The sequence below is a fragment of the Anthonomus grandis genome, chromosome 22, assembly GCF_022605725.1.
Source record: "Anthonomus grandis grandis chromosome 22, icAntGran1.3, whole genome shotgun sequence".
In the NCBI taxonomy this organism is placed as follows: domain Eukaryota; kingdom Metazoa; phylum Arthropoda; class Insecta; order Coleoptera; family Curculionidae; genus Anthonomus; species Anthonomus grandis.
In genome coordinates this window covers 17090192-17108046 of record NC_065567.1, presented here as the reverse complement: position 1 = coordinate 17108046, position 17855 = coordinate 17090192, and the positions used below count along the sequence as shown (strand labels likewise).

Here is a 17855-nt window from a genome sequence, read left to right as displayed (position 1 = left end):
TAAACGTGATGTAAGGATTGGTTATGACATTAATACAACATCTTTTAACTCTAAATTGGTCGAATTTTAGCATTAGATTAAAATTGTTGTAATTTTTTTTAATATTTTATGGTGATAAATTTACAAATGCAAATTATTACAAAATGCAAATTTAATTTAATGCTAATACGCGACTTACATTTTTAACATTGATTATGAGAATGTACTTGCAATCTTTCAAAATAGAATCATCGAACCGCAAAGTGCACTTAACAGTTTTCTTATATGCAATTGAATAACCGTATCTATAAGCGATATGTTTAAGCGTGATAGGAATTTGCAGTGCTTTGAATGATTTAATAATGTTCTTTAGTGATTAATGGATAAGTGTTTTATTTCAAAAGGTTTCATGTTTAGTTTCCCCATACCTGTAATGATGTAGTACATTATGTAATAAGAAAGGCAAGACCGAAATTAAAAAATTTACCCTATGATCAAAAACTACCCCCTTTATAGATCTTAAAAGGTCTTCCGAAAACACGTTAACATAATTTAGTTAAATTATACATAATAATAGTACATCATGCTCATGATTTTGCAGAAAACTCGTCATTGGCGTAAATAAAAGAGTTATAATATTTTCTATTTTATTTTAACGTCTCCAAGCAAAAGTATTAGTTATGTTTATTTCTCATGGATTATTACTGTATTTTTCAATATTTTTGATCCTTTGCTACGGATTTGCATAATTTGAACACACTGGTTGAAACTTTTGCGCAATTGTTATATATTAACGAATTTAGTTCAGTCAGTTGTGTTGTAATGATTGAATATTTCCGAATAATTAACATTTTAATACAAAAAAGGCGTTGAAAAGTCTTGAGGATAAGTAAAGTAAGATAGCATTAATAAGACAACTGATTGAAGATGTTGCGTGCCAACGTCGGAAGGCGGCGTCACTATATTCAAATGCAGGAGCCTAGGCTATATTATAATAAAAAGTATTCAAATTCGTAAGAAAATATTATGCTCCCAATTTTTTTTTTATATAACGGAAATAAATTATTGAAATCTAAGAATTTCCAACCGAAATATTCCAAGAAGGACTGTATGACTACTTTGGAGTAGTTTTATAATGCAATGGATCCTGTATAACTACGTAAATAATATCTCATATAAGCATATATATGTAGACTGGTAACATCTTAAGAAAATTGAAGTTGCACAAGTCAATTTCACAATGAAATTGGACGATCTGCGCACACTTAAAAAGTTCTTGACGTTAATTGGCCAAAGCTTGAACGCTAAATAATTGTTTTTTTTTGGGACGATGTTCATTGGCAAGTTTCCACTACTTATGGGACGTTATAAGACATATAAGTCATAGTCCAATCTGAAGGAGGTGGTATTAGAGAAATACATTTGTTATAAAAAAGCTTTAATATAATAAGATTTATATTTATTCCTATTCATTACTATCATACAATAAACATTTACCAATAATCTCTAATTAGATCCTATAATTAATTTCTGTAAGGACTTCAAATTATTAACCCTTTAAAACATACATGTTTTGCTTACGATGTTAACGTATTAAAAGGATTGAAGCTTCTGAAGACTAAAATGTTAAACTGTTAAGTGCATTTTAGAATGGTATATGTTAAACGAAGAGAAACTTATTTTGAGCTTGTACTGTTCTTGCATGTTTTTATTTGACCGTGACGTTTGGTTTAACTACAAAACTATAATCCTTTCTTACCAAAGTTTGTGATTTAATTTTTATATCAAAATTTCATCGAGTCCTAAAAATAGACATCTTTGGTAAATTTTGGTGCTGTACCACTCAATGACCATAGTAAAAACAATGTTTCCTCGTTAGTCCCTTGAGAAGAAACATTATGTACAGTGGCGGGTTAATTTGAAATACTGTCTTATGTAGTGCAAAAAATACTGGAATAAGGAACATCATATTATTATGAAAATGTAAATACGTTAATTATTCTGCTAGTTTTTGTAAAATTTTATTAGTATTCTGTAGTTAAAGTTGATTCGTAGGGTTTCTTTAGGGTTCTACTTACGTTTGGTTTATTATTTTCATCTATAGTGTTTAGTTTTTAAGTAGTTCATCTTGTTTGAGAGCCCCATTTTGGCCCCAATTTAGGTTATTTAGGTTATATTATTGTAAATCCCTGTAGTTCTAATTTTCTAGAATTTATATACTTGCTTGCTTTGACTGTCAGTATTCTCCTAAAATTATTGGTCTCTTTGGGCAAAAACAATGAAGATAATTCTAAATATTTCGAAACTGTTCCATCGGGTTTTAAAAAGGACGCGCTTCGTGACAAATCATTCAGTTTTAATTGTTTAGTTAGTTTTTACCTTGGAAACAATTAAACGACAGTCAAAGCGAGTTAGGTTAGTGTTTTTGACGTTGACAATAAAAGTGTGTTCCCGAATTTCGTTACAATTGGTGTCAGAAGTAAAGGATATTTGGAAGCTCATTTTAGTGGATGCCTTTAACAAGAAGTCAGGCCAAGATGGAGACCGAGAAATTGATGGAGCTGCTATTAAGAAAGTTTGACGAGCAAAAAGTAGAACAAGAAGAACGAGACCGTAAACAGAAGGAAGAACAAGAACAACGAGACCGTAAACAGAAGCAAGAACAAGAAGAACGAGACCGCAAACAAGAAGAACGAGACCGTAAACAGAAGGAAGAACAAGAACAACGAGACCGTAAACAGAAGGAAGAACAAGAAGAACGAGACCGCAAACAAGAAGAACGAGACCGTAAACAGAAGAAAGAACAACAAGAACGAGACCGTAAACAGAAGGTAGAACAAGAAGAACGAGACCGTAAACTGAAGGAAGAACAAGAAGAACGAGACCGCAAACAAGAAGAGCGAGACAAGAAACAGGAAGATTTACTAAAGACAATTAAATCTGACCTGAAGAAGGAAAATGAAGACCTGATAAGGACCATGAAAGATGACCTAAAGAAAGAAAATGAAGACCTGATTCGAACCATGAAAGATGACTTACTTAATTTAAAAAATAATCTTAAAAAGGAGCAGGAGGAACGAGACAGAAAACAAGAGGAACGAGTTTTACAACTTAAAGAAGATCTGGAGAAGAATCAGAAACAATTAATGACTAACTTTGAAGCAACAGTAGAAGAAGAATTGGGACAAGTACAAAAAAAGATCCAAGAACTAGAGATGAAAGTAAAACAGACCCCTCTTTATCCCGATCCTAGAATGCAAACAATGATGAAAGTAAAGCCACCAAAATTCGACGGCAAAGAAGCATGGAGTACCTATTTGAATCAATTTGAGGCCGCTGCTAAGGGAAATCGCTGGGATAACGAAGAAAAGGCAATCAATCTTAAGCTAAGCCTTAGAGGAGAAGCTACAGAAATATTAAGAATGGTGCCATCTGAGGATCAGCTCAATTTCGACGTACTGGTGCGTACCTTAGAGATGAGATACGGTGAAGCCCATCTACAACAAGTGTACCAGGCTCAATTGAAATCTAGAAGACAACAACCCGATGAAGGACTTCAACAGTTTGAGGCCGATGTTGCTCGATTAGTAAATCTGGCTTACCCTTCAGCCCCAACAGAGTTCCGAGAACAAATTTCTATAAATTATTTTATTGACGGAGTTCGAGATCCAGATACTAACCACGCTCTAAGGATGGCTCATCATAAAAGTATTTCAGAAGCTTTGGCCCATGGACTAGAGTATGAGGCAGCTTTTCAAGCAACTAGAAGGCAGACACGAATAAGACAAATCAGAACTCCGGAAAGTGATCTCGAAGATCGCCTAAAGAAGATTGAATCATTATTAGCGAGGAAACCTAAAAGACCATTGCAATGCTGGAATTGCAATGAGGAGGGGCACCTTAAACGTCAATGCCCCAAGCCTTTAAGAGATCCAAGGAACCAGGAAAACTTCAACTTCAAGCTGGCTGGGTGCTACCAAGCCCCACGTATAAGACTAAACCGGCTGCCACATCCTGGAGAGAGCTTGGTAGTACCGGGAAAAATATGCGGCCGTGAATGTGAGATGGTAGTGGATACAGGATCAAGTCATACTATCGTGAAGCCGAACATCGTAGCACACTGTAGGCTTTCAGCACCACCCAATTTAATTCTGGAGTCTGCAAATGGAAAAAGGATCCCGATTCTTGGATTGCATGAAGCTACAGTCACCATTGGCTTAACAACATTCCAACAGCCAGTACTAGTGGCAGAAATCATGGATGATGTCATATTAGGATTAGATGTTATGAATGCTCAGCAGTTTAAAATGGATGTATATAACCGGATATTGACGACGAGAAATGAAGAGATTTTTATGCACCACCTATATGAAGATAAAGTAAATACCAGAGTCGTTAAGTTATTCAAGGATATTACCATACCAGCAAATTCAGAGGTGGTGATTAATGCTACAACTGGAGGAAAAGAGGGAGAAACTGTTTTGATTGAGCCCATGGAAAACTGCAAACTATATGGTAAAGGAATTTTTCCAGCCAAGACTTTATCTACGCAGAAGAAATCTACTGTTTTGGTTCGAATGGTAAATTTAAAAGGATATGATCAACACTTGAAACAAGGAGAGAACATTGGCGTATGCTCTGAAGTAGTGGCAGTCATGAAAAATGCTGATAGAAGTCGTTATTCAAACAGACCTTTTCCTGTATGTTTACAAAACCTATTTGAAAAATCATCTGCCAATTTAACCATGGACCAGTGTAGTAAATTGCGACGTCTTCTTGAAGAAAATCAAGATGTGTTTTCCTTGCACGATAATGACCTGGGAAGAACTGATTTGGTGCAGCATCGAATTAACACTGGAGACAATGCTCCAATTAAACAAGCACCTCGAAGAATTCCGATAGCTAAACAAGGAGAAGTTTCCTCAATGCTTCAAGAAATGAGGACACAAGGAGTGATAGAACCTTCTCAGAGTCCTTGGACATCTCCAGTTGTGCTAGTAAAGAAAAAGGATGGATCCACTAGATTTTGTGTAGACTATCGGCGACTGAATGACATTACCAAGAAAGACAGTTATCCCCTACCAAGAATTGACGACACTCTGGACACGTTATCAGGTTCACAATGGTTCTCAACACTCGATCTAAAGAGTGGATACTGGCAGGTAAAGATGCATCCAGAAGATAAGGAAAAGACCGCATTCTCGACTGGAACGGGACTTTGGCAGTTTACAGTAATGCCCTTTGGACTCTGCAATGCTCCAGCTACCTTTGAGAGACTTATGGAAACAGTTTTACGTGGAATGACTTGGGAATCATGTTTAGTTTATCTGGATGACGTCATCATACTGGGAAAAACATTTGAAGATCATTTAAAGAATATTCAAGAGGTATTTGTTAAACTGCGAGAGGCCAACCTGAAGCTAAGTCCTAAAAAATGTTGCTTATTTCAAAAAGAAGTTCGATACCTTGGCCATGTAATATCAGAAAAAGGTGTCAAGACTGATCCAGATAAAGTAGAGGCAATCGAAAATTGGCCACGACCCACTGACAAACACCAGTTAAGAAGCTTTCTGGGCCTTTGTACCTATTACAGAAGATTTGTAAGAAATTTCGCTAATCTTGCAAAGCCTCTACATAAGCTCACGGAGGACAAAATGGTATTTAGTTGGTCAACAGACTGTGAAGAAGCATTTCAACGGTTAAAAAGAGCACTATGCACATCTCCAATTTTAACATATCCGATTCCTGGACAACCCTTTATTTTGGATACCGATGCGAGTAATGTTGGAATTGGGGCCGTTCTATCACAAAAATATGAAGATGGCGAGCACGTGATAGCTTATTTCAGTAAAACGTTATCAAAACCAGAAAGAAACTATTGTGTCACGAGACGAGAGCTATTGTCAGCAGTAAAAGCTATTGAACATTTCCATAAATATTTGTATGGTCAACGATTTATCCTAAGATCCGACCATGCATCGTTGAAATGGCTGTTTCAGTTTAAAAATCCCGAAGGACAAATAGCAAGGTGGCTTCAACGATTACAAGAGTATGACTTTACAATAGAACATAGGAAAGGCGCATATCACCAAAATGCCGATGCTTTATCGAGAAGACCCTGTATTGAAACATGTCAACATTGTTCTAAAAAGGAATCAAAACAGCATCCAGAGATATTTACTTGTAATCGTATTGGCCTTCACAGTTCTAAAGAGTGGGATGTAGCTAGTTTAATCCAAGATCAGTGTGATGACCCAGTATTTGGTCTTATTTACGAACTGAAATCTCGAGAAATTTCAAAACCAGAATGGAAAGACATTTCTGACAAATCTCCAGAACTTAAAGCTTATTGGTCTCAATGGAATTCATTGGTTATAAAAGATGGATTATTAAAAAGAGTCTGGGAGAGCGTAGATGGAAAAGAAAAGACATATCTGACAGTCCTTCCTCGAAAACGTATTCCAGAAGTCCTTGAAGCTGTTCATGGCGGTGTCGGCGGGGGACATTTTGGAGTTAGTAAGACCTTGGCAAAAGTGAGAGAACGGTTTTACTGGCTGAACAGTCATCAAGATGTTGAACGCTGGTGCCGACAGTGTGAGCAGTGTTCGTCAAGCAAGGGCCCAAAAACCCGGACAAGAGGAAAGATGATGCAGTATCTTGTTGGTGCACCCTTTGAACGAATTGCCATAGACGTAGCAGGACCCTTTCCTACTAGTAGCTCCGGAAACCGATATGCTCTTGTTGCTATGGATTACTTTAGTAAGTGGCCCGAGGTTTATCCGATTCCAAACCAAGAAGCAACGACAGTAGCTGAAGTGCTGTTCCAGAACTGGATTTGTCGATTTGGTGTACCCAGAGAAATACATTCAGACCAAGGAAGGAACTTTGAGTCACAAATATTCCAACAAGTATGCCAGTTGCTGGGAATCAATAAGACCCGTACAACCCCTCTACACCCTCAGTCTGATGGAATGGTTGAAAGATTTAACCGCACATTTGAAACCTATTTAAAGATGGTAGTAAACTCTAAGCAAACCGACTGGGATACCTGTATACAGCCATTCCTATTGGCATATCGTTCTTCTATCCACAAGTCAACTGGAAAAAGCCCGGCAAAAGTTGTCTACGGTGATGAACTTCGTTTACCTTTGGACATTATTACTGGAAGACCCCATAAGTCTGAAACACTTGAGGAGTACGTCGACCATTTACAAGAGCGTTTACAAATTGTTCACGAACAAGCACGGGATAAACTTCATCTAGAAAGTAACAGAATGAAATCACGTTATGACATAAAGGCAAATTCTACCGGTTTTAATCCTGGGGATAAAGTCTGGTTATACAATCCACGGAGGACGAAGGGCAAGTCACCAAAGCTCCAGAAGGATTGGGAAGGTCCATTCAATGTGGTCACCAGAATCAACGACGTGGTGTACCGTATCCAACGACATCCGACAGCGAAGATGAAAATTGTAAACATCGTCCGGCTAGCGCCCTATCATGACTCAGGTGGTCCCATGTTTGATCGGGACGATCAAACTTGAGAGGGGAGCAGTATTATGAAAATGTAAATACGTTAATTATTCTGCTAGTTTTTGTAAAATTTTATTAGTATTCTGTAGTTAAAGTTGATTCGTAGGGTTTCTTTAGGGTTCTACTTACGTTTGGTTTATTATTTTCATCTATAGTGTTTAGTTTTTAAGTAGTTCATCTTGTTTGAGAGCCCCATTTTGGCCCCAATTTAGGTTATTTAGGTTATATTATTGTAAATCCCTGTAGTTCTAATTTTCTAGAATTTATATACTTGCTTGCTTTGACTGTCAGTATTCTCCTAAAATTATTGGTCTCTTTGGGCAAAAACAATGAAGATAATTCTAAATATTTCGAAACTGTTCCATCGGGTTTTAAAAAGGACGCGCTTCGTGACAAATCATTCAGTTTTAATTGTTTAGTCAGTTTTTACCTTGGAAACAATTAAACGACAGTCAAAGCGAGTTAGGTTAGTGTTTTTGACGTTGACAATAAAAGTGTGTTCCCGAATTTCGTTACAATATTGAAACTAAGATCAAATTAAAAAAAATGCTAAAAAAATATGAAGCAAATTTGGTGCTAAAGATATTCAATTTGCGTTACTTTTTATTTATTTAAAAATATAATATCCACGTGATTTTATAACTATTTAAATAATTTTAAAAATATTGCTATCTATTAAAAAAAACAGCCTAGACTTAATCTGTTGCCGCCACTGTATCTTTATCCGCAAATTCAAGATTTTGAAGTAAATCCCGTAATACTTCATGCATGAAATTGACCTTGTCCCTGGAGTGTTCCTAATCGATTTTTGTTGTTATGACAAAAACCTTATAATAAACAATAAGGCGTAACCGGTAGACAATTATTGTATGTAAACATTTGTATTTTGAAATAATGAATGTTATTAGGTAATTTGCAAGTTTTTACCTAGACTTTTTTGCAATATTTTTATGTTTCGAAAGTTTAACAAAAATTGCAGAAAGGAAAACTGTTGAAAATAATACAAACTGATAAATATTAGTTACTGGTAAATTAATATTTTTAACAAATGGTAGGTGATCTTTTTATGAATATATTATTAAAATTCCATTAAGGTGAATCACCGCTAAAAATATTAGAACTAAATATGCATCGTAAAATATTCCAGGTCGAAATAACACCTTGGATAAGCAGCAAGCATAACATGGGAATGGCATTTAATAGGACCACCTGGAATGAAATAGTGAAATGTGCTGCATATTTTTGTAAATACGACGATTACAACTGGGACTGGTCGCTTCAGCATATTTCTCAAAATTGTTTGAAGCAGAAACTTCACGCAATGGTAGCCAGGGGACCTAGAGTTTTTCATATCGGAGAATGGTAAGCAAGTTTTATTTAATTGAGATCCTTAAATCGAAAATACTTTAGCGTAAAAAATCTATACCTAAAAATTAACTATATCTCAAAAGCTTACAGGCATCTTGAATCAGCGATTGGCGTCCACTCTCCGGCTTTGGCGCCTAACATCTTCAGTCTGATGTATTGTTATTACTATTTTTAATACACAAGTTGCTGTTATTTGTTCTTAAAAGTGTGCTGTTATTTGTAAAAAGTCTTAAGCAAGAGGCGCATGACATTCAAATACCAGTTTCAAGCCATGCAACTTAATTGGTATCGACAGAGTCCATTAAATAACTTGTGTGAAGAACTAGGTTCCGAATGCCTAGCAACCAAATTGAGAACCGAAAATACATATGTCTTATTTATTTATGCGAGCCCATTGAAGAGGTTTAAAACTTATATAAATCGATTAATATATTCATTCTACAAACCCGCATATTTCTTAATTAAAATACTATGGTAGTTTCAGAAACGCATTTTTTGTTTCAATTTTTAAATGAGTAAGAAATAGCAGCAATTTGTGTGTCAAAATATGACTTCATTCATAATATGACTAAAGATATTGTGTCCCAATGCCATGAGAGCGCGCCACTAGCGATCCTTTAATAGCATATCGTTTATACCAAATAAACTTCGATGCACCTGTAATGTAATTTTGATGCCAACTGTATACATTTTTGACGCGGTTAAATAACTAATAAATTTAAATGTCCCGCTCCTCAATTCTGTTAGCAACAAATGACATATTCGTATATGTTTGCTTAGTTTAATTTGATTATTTGTTCTTATTTTTTTTTAATTAACTTGAAATCAAAAGCTGTTCTTTTTTCAAAATATTTAACGTAAAATTGTATTTAAGTAGAGTACAATAGGATGAAATAATATATGTGATACGTGATCCGGCAACCCTCTATATGTTACACTGACACTAATAAACAGACCTAATAGCACAACATATTCCATAAATATTTAAGATCAGTGGAATGAATGGAATGGTTATCAGCAACATGAATATTCATGGAATATTTTACTGAAACTTTAACTGAATGTCCATTGTTAACTGTTACTTGTTCTATGTTAAGATCTCGTTAAACTGCGACTTAAAACGTGGTAAACCCTTTTTCTAAATGTGATTAATTTGCCTAAATGCTATTTTACACCATTTTAATTTATCATTCATTGATTCTTTTATCATTCTAATTATGTCTGGTAATGAATAAAAATTTTGAAGTTGCAATACACATTTTAAAGCATAAAATTTTGTGGCTCTTGGAGCTTGGTTAATCTTTCTAACCCAGAAAATGTTTGAGGTTTAAAGAATTCTGGAGAGGAAAAAACGCTTTTAAGTCACAATCTCCATATAATCCTTGCTATTCTTAACCTAGAATCATGTTTTGATGATAATTTTGTTATGATGATAATCAATTTTATCCTCTGAACTGCTCTATATTAATGTCTTTTTTACATTAGAATACTTTCAATACAAAACCTTCATGGATATAAATAATAATAATAATAATAACCTCAACCTTAAGGAAAGCATTTATGTTGCAGAAGTCGACGCTATCATCCACATCTCGAATCATCAGAAAGTTCAATGAAAAGATATCGCAGATAATATCAACTAGTTTAATAAAAGGACATTAACTAGTTTTAACGAAAGAATGATGAGTGAACGAGTCCCCCTTCACCAGGGGGAAGTGCGACTGCCGTTTGGCATGAAATCTGATAATAATAATAATAATAATTTTATTATTCCATAAAAAAATGGAATTTTATAAAAATAATAATAATACAGTGTGTACAAAAAAAATTAAAGTTCCATATACCTAGTTTTTAAAACACCATGCAGATCCAGTAAAATCATGTATTTTAAATTTGTTTATGGTTGATGCGATCAAATATGAATAGGACTCCTGAAAAAGTTGTCTTTTTATGATTTGGCACTGTTAAAATGTATTGTCGTCGAATATTTAGATCTGTGCGAAATCTAATCTTACTCTACAAGTTGGGCGGACTTTTAAATTTTATTATTTGATAAAATAAATACAAATACTGCAAAAGGCGTCTTTTAACCAGCCTGCTGAGCCACTCTAATTCTTTAAGCTCTCTTAAGCTATAAGAGACAGGCTGTTTTCGCCGTAATCTATATATAAGACGTAAGCAAGATTTTTGCATTTTTTCAATACGGTTTATATCAACAACATCCAAAAAAGGAACATAGACCAAATCCGAAAAATTTAAATTTGATAGTATTAGAGATTCACACAATAAGAAAAATTAGAGGTCAGTGAATGACGGTATGCATAAATGAATTTTAGTTTTGAAAATGTTTTTTTTTTAGCAAAGACTCACATGTTCCTTAAACTTAAGTCGGTTACCTAAGATAGGCCTTATCTTAGTTATGAATAAGCCTATCTTTTTTAAATCCTTAAAAAATTAAGATATGTCTTCTCATATTACAAATTATTAGTTGCTAGGGTATTAATAAAGTATAGCTAATCATTGAACCCAAGAATGTATTAAATACTATAAAGCTTAAAAGCGTTCTAATTCCTAGAATGTGTTTCTCTAAGTCACACATTTATTGGTTACAGAATATTAAATTTTTTGCCAAAATTGATTTTTGGGAATAACCCGTTGAAAAACTCACTCATTCATTAAATTCACTCAGGTGAATTTAATAAATTCCAGCTTTAGTTTAGTGGCGTTTTTCTTATTGCCAAATTTTAACTAATCCCATATTAAACTTATTTTCAGTGGTGTTCATCATAAAAAAGATAACTGCGGTTCCACGGCTGTAATATCAAAAGTTCAAAAAGTTTTGCGGGCAGCAAAGCGGCATTTATATCCTGACTACCTTATCCTGACTTATGCAGCTGTTTTGAAAAAGAATAAACTGAGAAAAGGTAACGGAGGATGGGGAGATCATAGAGATCATAAATTATGCTTAGGAATGACCATTCGATAAGTTTAGTTTATCATATAAATATTAGAGGAAGAAGCGATAGATGAGAGAGAGTTTTAATATTGGTCGTGTTGTGATAATACTTGATGTCTATATCCGTTAATATCTATATGATAATAAAACTTACAGCTCAGAATCTCTTATGGTTGTAAATTAACCGCATTGTGTGGATAAGTAATAATGAAATATAAAAATAAGATCTGATCTAAGTTAATGTGTACTAATGCTACCCTTTGTATAAACATGTTTGTTATTATTTTGCTATAAGTCTAGAAGATATTAACCAAAATTATACTCAGGGCACAAAATTTAAGGTTTAAAAGTAAGCTACAAGCAGGGTATATATTTTAACAGTTATTACTTGTCCACTAGGAAAATATTGGTTTAGTTACTTTTTGGAAAATAATTCTGCCACCAATGTTTCGTGATATTTTTATAACTATTAAACATTTTGATGTAAGCTTATAAAAATATATTATTGGTAAGTAGGGGAAGTATTTTAACGTTATAAAAGTTCTACATGTCACTTTTTAAAAATACATACCGAAACAGAATATAATTGCTAGATTTATCATTTATTTTCTGCTTTTTAATGATTATAATTTATTATTTTTGTATCAATTTTACATTTGTTATTATGTTATGTTAATTATTACAACTTTAAAAATATAGGTTTTTAGAAACTTTATTCTCAGCTTATTTTTTTTTATAGTTTCTGTATGTATTTACAAAAAGTTTTAATAGCAGAGGTCTTCAAAGGGTTGGGTTGTTGGAAAACGAAGGGTAATTGCTGAATTAATTTTTTACAAATTAGAATTTTAATCTCTGAATATGTTCATCAAATCCGAAATGCTAATGATATTCTGTAAGAAGTGAAAAAAGATGAAAGTCCATCTTCAGTGTATGATATAAAAGTATTAGCAGATTATAGTCGGGTTTTCTGGAAGGCTCTTAGTTTCCTTTTGAAGTTGCTTAAGAATATTATAGGAATACACCACTATAATATTGCAAAGAACTATAATTAAATAAAGATACATAAAGATAAATAAAGAACTGTATAATTTAGTTAATACATTTCTTTATAATAATGTTGGGTGAAGTTAGATTAGGGATGCTTAAGTGATTTATATCCGAACTCAACTCAACAGTATAATAATATATTAAAATAAATGGAACATGAATGGTTAGTAATAATAATTTGGGCTACTAACATGATGCGGCGATGTTAGGAAAACTTTAAAACGGGCTTAGAAATCGTCAAATGGTATTAGTACATAAAGAATAATAGAGAGTAATAGTATTTTTTGAGGTGTAAGCACCAAGTGTACAAGGCCAAGCATGTTAATCTCTCCAAAGATTACTTAGTCTCCGTGACACAGGAGTGGTACACAGCTTTAAAACCAAATTTTCAGACGTGGGTTATCATGGGTCATGAGGCCTGGTATAAAAATTGCAACGCATCCGTAGGTGTGGCATTTATTGCGTGAGGACTTCTTATTGTGTTTAATGGGTTATTCGGTTAAAACCTGAAATAGCAAAACTTGGCTATTTTTTTATGCAATTATTCGTGATCGTTCTAAAGCAATACCTTCCGTTTTTCAGCAATCCTATTTATTAGAAGACTTGTGTAATTATGGCAAATAAGAGTAAACTTTGAATTTATATGTAAAAACTTAGATGTAAAAAGGCAGGGTTATGATACTCGTTCAGTACCTAACTGAGAACGATGTATTTGCTAGCACAAAATCAGATAATATTAAAATGTGAAAAAGACTTTTTGACAGTCCCGTCACAGCACAGACTTGCTATACAATTTTTTACGTAAAGGCTTTTTATAAATTATGTAAGAATAAAATCTAGTCAAAGTTTTGGAATTTATCTTTCCTATATATAATATGTATATATTTGAAATTCCACCGTTATATGTTATGTGTATTTAAAACTTACTATTGAGCCGGCTTTAGGCCTAATGTAGTTTAAAATTTTCTAGTCCGTCATTTTTGTTTTGTTATTAATATGTTTTGTTTAATGTGATAATTTTTGTTAGCTTTTAATTTTATATTTCATCGGATATAATATTAAAAAATGTTGTTTTTTATAATAAGTTTATTGTTCGCTCATTGAAAACAGCTCATTTATTTAATTATATAGACTTTATGTATGTTTTCTTTAAATTATTAACTTTTTTTATAGTTTAATTATTTTTCTGTTAATTATTTAAAAAAACTAAATTTATGTGAATTTTTTGAAAAATTAATTCAAGCTAAAGATTAAATTCTAAACAAATCTTTGTTTACGTTTTTATTAGTTTTCTTAGGATCATCTACTATTCTTTTATTAGTACGAGTTAAGTTAACTTTCCTCATTCTACTTATGTTACTTTAAATTATATTTTGTTTCATTTATTAGTTCAGTTTGTGTGTTTTGCTCTAGTTAAATCATTAATGCAAATAAAACTTAACAACAGACCATTTTACAAAGATTATGTCTAAAGGGAGGTCATGAACTATAATTTATAATTAAGATAATTTAAAATATTTATCAGGCGGTAACAACTTGCATTAAAAAACAGACTTAACAATATATTGGTCATATTTAAGGAGGAAAAGGTTGACCATAAAAACAAAATATGTGGCAGCTAAGTAGCAACAGTGGCTTTTTTTCTGTCTACCCTTTAGTTTTCCTATATGTTTATAATGAATTTCATTTTTTCGTAGGAATGCTGCCTGTAATTTTTTTCCCTTTTTTGCCATTTCTGATTTACTCGAATATTTTTTTATGAAATTTATTGCTAGTATCACGAAGATATATTATTTATCTTATATGATATTTCATATACCTATTAAGAGTTTCGTGGTTTTGTTAAAGTTATCGGTTTGCATTATTAATTCTGCTATAAAAATATTAAGAACAAATTTTTTAATGGTATCCCCAAAACGAAATATAACTAAGCAATTCTTAGCGATATCTTAGACAGAGGTAAATTAGCTTAAAAAAGTAATTCCCATGTCATATGTAAAATCTGGCAGTATTTACAGGGATGCTCATCGAATACAGTCCAACAAAGCTTACGGTTTTGAGTGCAAAAATTTAAAAAAGCCGGATCCGTATACCTTTGCTTTCATGGAGATATTGCATAGCAATTTATATTGTCTCACATACGGAGCTATCGTTTGGTGGCCCGAAGAAAGTAAAAATTCAAGTCCAACGCCTTGCATACCTAGCATAACGGGTTCCAATCAGAGATCTTGAGACTCTGTTGAGCCTTCCGCCTTTGTGGAGTATTCCGAGCAATGAAAAGAGTGTATAGGCTACATGCCCTTGGTAAACTACGGAGCCGGTGAGCACGGTCTGAAATAAAGTAGATGGAAATGCCCTCTTCTATTGATAGCCAGCGACTAAATGGCAGATAGTACATTGTAAGAGAGGTCGGAGGCAAAGAGCTATATTCGCTGAGACAGCTACTGTCTTCCAGGCTAACGTCTTCGCTGTATTGAAATGCGAACAGGAAATCCTAAATTTCGGATACAGCAATAATGTATCAATTTTCTCTGACAGCAGGTCTGTCATTAAAGCCCGAAAAAAAAAGTGAGCTCCAAGCTCGTAATGGAGTGCATAAAAATCCTAGAAATACTGGTGAAGGTGGCCTAATGGTTCGGATTTTCAGCATGGTCCATACGTGGCGTTTTGGGAGGAGGATAAAACTGCAGACCACGTTATGAAGAAGCGCCTTGATAACCCTGGGTAGGTCCATTAGGAGACCGTGTGCTAAAAGCCTCTTTGGCTGCTCACTGCCTCACAGTTCAATTCATCTATTCATTTATTTATTAAAGGGCGATGCGTAGCTCATATTTAAAAAATAAAGCGCAATTTCAAAGAAAATTTAATGCCCTTTTGGCAAATGTACATAACCTTTCCCATTTGAAAAAATAAGAGTAAATGCAGGCTAAAAGGTTAAATCATAATAATAAAATTTATGTGTAAATAAGTCTTTGTTAAAAAGAAAAGTATGTACTATCAGGAAAGTCAAATAAAATCGGACACGTATGCAACGTTAGAATGAATGTACTATATCGGCCTACCGCTTTCGGACGTAGGCCATCATCAGAGCTATGACTTTAAAATTAAACAAAAAAATGTAGTAAGTAGATCATCCTTTCCCAAATGGCTTTTGTTTAAAAATTTTTGCACCAATCAAACCGCCTACTCGAAAAGTTTAAACAGGCCAGAAGACTTTTAAAAAAATGTTACACATAAAGCTGTAAACTTTGCTGGAGTATTTTTAATAGGCACTTTCTATACGATCTTTGTAAAGTAGTAGAATTGGTGGATTAGATTGATCTGATGAGTGTTGGTTTGGTTACTGGAGGGGGTTTGACTGACCAACCCAGTTTTAGTAATCTATTTAATAGAGCTAAACTGAAAACATTGCACTTTTAGTGTAAAACATAATTTATCCTTTTTACATGATTTAGACCCTTTATTTACTGCCAGGTCTCATATATATATTTTCTGGATCATATACAAATAATTAATTTTCTTTTAGATGATTTCAGAGACCTCATATTTTTAAATAGATCTTATTGAACTTAAGTCAATGAATTATAAAAAATCATTTATAGTTCACAAAGATACTGATCGTTTGAGGTGTAACATTAAACTGCAGCATCTGTTTTACCTTAATCATCAGAGTGGACAATAAAACAGCAATCTCTTTTCTCTTTTTTTCAAGTGTCTTTTTAATGTGACCATTTTACTAAACTATACAATGAATTAATTTCCGTATGTAAAAAAAAATCTTTTGAATTAATCATTTTTTGTATAATAAAACTTCATATATGCAAAAACTCTAAAAGTAAAATGTGCTTAAAATTTAAATTTTTTGTACAAATTTGAGGACGAACACACATTGGTCCGAATGCTGATTGTTAAACCTTTAAGTGGTAATATTGAGCTGAGTGCAACCAAATCTATTTAAAACAACATATTAAGAGGTCAGTTGAGAATGTTTTTTAATAATGGCAATGGCTATAAGATTTCGAGTCTACTTTATTTATTGTTTTTTATTGAGAGTTTTATTAATATATTTATTTTGTCCCTTTTACTGTTTTTTTTATAAATGAGCAGCTTTTAATTATAAATTTGTAGCAAATTATTATTATTCATATGATACCAATGTTTTATGTAACACGACATTTAGTCATTTTTTAAAAGTTATTTTTTAAATAAAAAAAACTAATTGGTGTTTCCTAAAAATTACCAAAAGCACTGATAGACAGTGCCTTATAATTTATGTATCTCGAATTTTAAAATTTGAATATTAATTCTATGTGAACAATTTTTAAATTTTTAAACAAGCATCTAGCAGTTTATGAAAATCAATACTTTGTATACGTGTAATAATTTTGTTTCTGGTCGGGTTATTTAGTGTGTTTTCGACAAAGCCTTAAAAAGTAATATTCTTTTTATGGTGCATAATTATTTAGTTTTACTTAAATACAAATATCTTTTATTATTCTCTTTATTTTTAATGTAATGATTTATTACATGCTTCAAATATCAAATTTTTGAATTTGAGTATATTCGGCTACACCCTAGATTAACTAGTACGTTAATTAATAAGTAATGAAGAGGCCATATTAATAACTTTATATGTTAAGCATGAATACTCTTTTTATATTATATGTCTAAGTAAACGCAAAACGAAATGACCGCAGTCGTTCGTAAATAAATATGTGTAAAAGACGTGATTTTGTTTTGTTTTATTTAAATATACCCTATAATTCGTTTTAAAAACACCAGTATTTCTTGAATTATAAAAGAAAAAGGTTTGTTGCTCCTCAGAAGTTTTAAAAATTTGCATGATCTGTAAATCTAAAATAGTATATAATTACAAATCATGTCGCTATAAAACAAAGCATCAGAATAGTTTAGAAAATATGGTTTTTCCCTGTCTAATATCTTTAAACTCCAAGAAAAATGTGTGCACCAA

General features: G+C 32.8%; 1 protein-coding gene across 4 annotated transcripts in view; it reads left to right on the top strand.

Moving 5' to 3' along the window:
* LOC126748392 (alpha-1,6-mannosyl-glycoprotein 2-beta-N-acetylglucosaminyltransferase) overlaps positions 1–17613 on the top strand; it is a 36980-nt gene extending 19367 nt beyond the window's left edge. For all 4 annotated transcript variants that reach the window (XM_050457602.1, XM_050457604.1, XM_050457601.1 and 1 more), the window contains 2 exons: positions 8660–8874; positions 11656–17613. In XM_050457602.1, the coding sequence (XP_050313559.1) occupies positions 8660–8874; positions 11656–11866 (426 nt within the window). In that variant the 3' untranslated portion in view covers positions 11867–17613. The remainder of the gene's footprint in view (positions 1–8659; positions 8875–11655) is intronic.
* The last annotated feature ends 242 nt before the right edge of the window (positions 17614–17855 follow it).